Source organism: Thalia democratica, unplaced genomic scaffold, assembly GCF_965202585.1.
Source record: "Thalia democratica unplaced genomic scaffold, ktThaDemo2.hap1.1 HAP1_SCAFFOLD_929, whole genome shotgun sequence".
In the NCBI taxonomy this organism is placed as follows: domain Eukaryota; kingdom Metazoa; phylum Chordata; class Thaliacea; order Salpida; family Salpidae; genus Thalia; species Thalia democratica.
Window position 1 is genome coordinate 18411 of NW_028139874.1, and position 3507 is coordinate 21917.

The 3507-nt window shown below is 33.0% G+C and overlaps 1 protein-coding gene across 1 annotated transcript; it reads left to right on the forward strand.

The window, feature by feature from the left end:
- Positions 1–213: 213 nt before the first annotated feature.
- LOC145847464 (protein unc-93 homolog A-like) lies at positions 214–3222 on the forward strand. The gene is made up of 6 exons (XM_082953605.1): positions 214–310; positions 494–658; positions 1082–1549; positions 1820–1984; positions 2383–2608; positions 2916–3222. Exons 1-6 carry the CDS (start codon positions 214–216, stop codon positions 3220–3222), a joined length of 1428 nt encoding a protein of 475 aa, XP_082809731.1.
- The last annotated feature ends 285 nt before the right edge of the window (positions 3223–3507 follow it).

A 3507-nucleotide genomic window follows, 5' to 3' on the forward strand; every position in this document is an offset into this window, starting at 1 on the left:
AAAGTAGCATTTTATTTTGCCTATACTCAAAGTTGTATTACAAGTTAAACACGTTTATGTATTATATTGCTAGTAATAATCTAGTAAAATAATTAGAAGAAATAATTTAGTAATAAAATTTAAATGAATTAATCCAAAATAAAAATAATCAATTTGTTGTTTTAATATAACAGCATTCGATCATTAAAAACAAGAAATAATTAAAAATTGTTTATGGATGCTAAAAGCACTAAACGAAAATGCTTACAAATGCTGTTTCTTGGATCTTTTGGAATGCTTTTTAGTCTTTCAGCGTTTATTACTTTACAAGGTAAATATAAGATTCATTTACAAAGAAGATATTTCAAACAAGTAAAAATTTTTCTCAAAACTGTTTATTAGTAGAAATAGATTATTTAAGTTGTTTATAACTATTTTCCATTAAAATTTTAACTTCTAATAACTTAAACACTTGTTGTATATTATAAATACAAACTTCAATTTTTAAACAAAGGATTGCAAAGCAACGTTAACAAAGAGGTGGGAACGACTTCGTTGGGAATCCTGTACTTTTCGTTCCTGGTCGGTGCTCTCGGTCTCCCTTCAGTGGTCATCAACAAAATAGAGGGTCACGTGGTCATGTCAGCTAGTGTCGTTTGCTACATGGCTTACTCTGCAAGTTGGTTTTGTAACAATGATTTTGAAATTTAGTGTTGTTTTATATACTATGCTTGGCTTAACATAAATTCTTACTTCTATTAGATAATGAAAAAAAATACAAGTGAAAGACCATAAAGTTGATCTAATGCTAAAGTAAAATAATTACTTAACTTCAGAATTATAAAAAAACAACTTGGAAATATTTTAAATAACTATTATCAGTTTAAATCACAAATTTTAAAACTTACAACTGAAAAAAAAACTTTAAAATTCAAGCCTGTAAAACTATTAAACCTAAGTGTTGAAATCTAAAGTTTCACTGTAAGCATTTGAGTTGTTTAGTCAATATATTCTAGCCAATCAGCTTAAATAAAAGTTCGTAACCACAGTTGCAAAAAAAAAATAGAAGTCTACTCGTGTTAAATTAATTACTCTTCAACAGCGAACTTCTACCCGGTGAAGTGGTTGATCTACCCGTCAGCCTTCTTGTGTGGACTCGCAGCTGCGTTGCTTTGGTGCTCCATGCGTTGTTACGTCACCCACGTATCAACGTTGGACGCGCAACTGACCAATAGGAACGTGAGTAAGAGGAAGAGTTTTTACAACGGCATTTTTAGCGCCATCATAAGCATGACCTTCATCATCGGAAACGTGGTCACCGTCGCCATAACGACCGATGAAGCGTCCAACGTCACTATGGCAACCAACTATACGCGTGAGTTGTCGCAATGCGGATTGTATTACGAGGAATCCGGGTCTTCCGAGGGATCCAAAGAGCTGAGCGAGAGTCAGTTTTATTCACTTCTGGGGGTTTTTTTGGGGATGCAGGGGTTGGGGGCTGTGATGTTGTTTTTCCTGAGGAGGCCTGAAAGTAAAGTTTCAGACGAAGAAAACTTTGACTCTTTCAAGGGTTTGAAGTTTGTTTAATTTTTTTTCTAGACTTTCATTAAATTAAATTCATCCTTTCGTATAAAACCTTAAAAAACTGCTTTAAGTTTTGAATTATCTTAGTTTACAATAAAAACGTCTTCCTACATTGAAACTTGTTTAAATTTCACTTTATAAATAGTTTTAAAGGATATTATAATAATCTGTTCGAAACTTATCTTCCCTTTGTAAAATATTTGTATTGCCAAACAACCAGTTTGAAATCAAAAGATTTATTGAAACAACTGTAAAGGAACAAAAGATACGAAAACAGCTTGGGAACTATTCAAGCTGATGTTTAAATTGATGTTAAGTGATAAAGCCGCCCTACTGGTAATTCCTATCTCAATGAAAACGGGATTTTTAAACGGATTTGTTTTCGGCCAGTTCACAAGGGCTTGGATAGGCTGCTCAATTGGTTAGTGTTTATTAATTGTAAATAAAATTATTAATAATGTGTTTGGTTATACATTTATGTAAATATTAATAATACGAAACAGTTTGTTATTTTATAATCTTTAAATAAATTTTTGAGATTTTCTAGTAACTTAAACACCAAGATAAAACTAGCGTAAGAAATTAGCTTATTAATATTTAAACTTGTATACATAATTCATAAACTGAATTAACTTTAAATAGTAAATAATCAATTTGAGTGGTTTAAAATTATTTTATTGAACAGCTAGTTCTACACTCTATAAACAAGTATCAATGTACCAATTAAAAAAACTCTTTATGCTTTTAAAAAGTTAAAGCTAAAACAAAATCAAAACTCAGCTAAAAATCTAAACTTTCAACGAAACTTCATCTTAAAAGGTGTCATCCACGTGGCGAGGTGCATGGCTGTTTACGGGGCGTTGAGGGTCGCGACCTGCTTGGTCAGCGGACAGGTGGCGAAAGTGACCTCGATATCAAAAATGATCGGTTTCGCCGCCGTCTTTGAAAATACGATCTTCGCGGTGCTGCTCGTGTGGCAGCCGGTGCGCGATGACGTCAACATGTGGGTGTATTACGTCATTTCTGGAGCTTTTGGATTTGGCAGGTTTGTTGAATTCGTTAAAATAACTACTTTTACATAAAACCTTCTGTAATGTAACTTCAATGTTCGTTTATAACTCTGAAACGCATGTTTTAATCTTAATAAAAAATAAACTAGTCAGTTTTTTTATCATACTTTTACAAAATAGTTTTGCCAACATAAAAAAATTACCAATAAGTGTTTATTAATGCGTTTGTTAATTTCAACTAGAAACATTTTAAAAAGTACTTTTTAAGTTCTTAGTTTTAAGTTGCAAACCTAAAACAGCAGCAATGCTTTAAAACACTAACAAGAAACAAAACCGTTCAAGCGCTGCTTACTATTTGTTTAATCCGTTCTTCCACAGGGCCATCATAGAAAGTCAGCTTCCAGCCTGCTACAGCATTCTGTGGCCGGAAGGAGACAGCATCGCGGCCAGCAACGCCCTCTACTACTCGTTCAGGTCCCTGGCAACGTGCCTGATGTTCCTTAGCAACGGGCTGGTGTTGCCACGCAACCAGCTTGTTGTGCTGTTCGTCGTGTTGAACTTGGGCGCGTTTTGTCTGATTACGGCGCTGCGCTTGAACGAAACGGGTTCGAGATTTTGGAAGAAGTTGCTCGAACCCGAGCAAGTTTGAAAAAAAGTTTTTAAACACTGCATATAGAGTTTTTGATGTTTTAGAGGTGCAAACAGCTTTACTTCTTTTCTGCATTACAGTAAATTTAATTGAAAAAAAAACACTTCGTTTCAAACAGTTAAAAAAAATCTGCACAACTGTTTATTTTTATAGTTATATTTGAAAACTTTTTTTAAAATTTGTTTGTTTTTTGACAAGATTTATACTATGCTTGAAAAAAACTTAACCATTTGATAGAAAAATAGTTAAAATTACTAGTAATCTATATTAATATAATCCAATTTT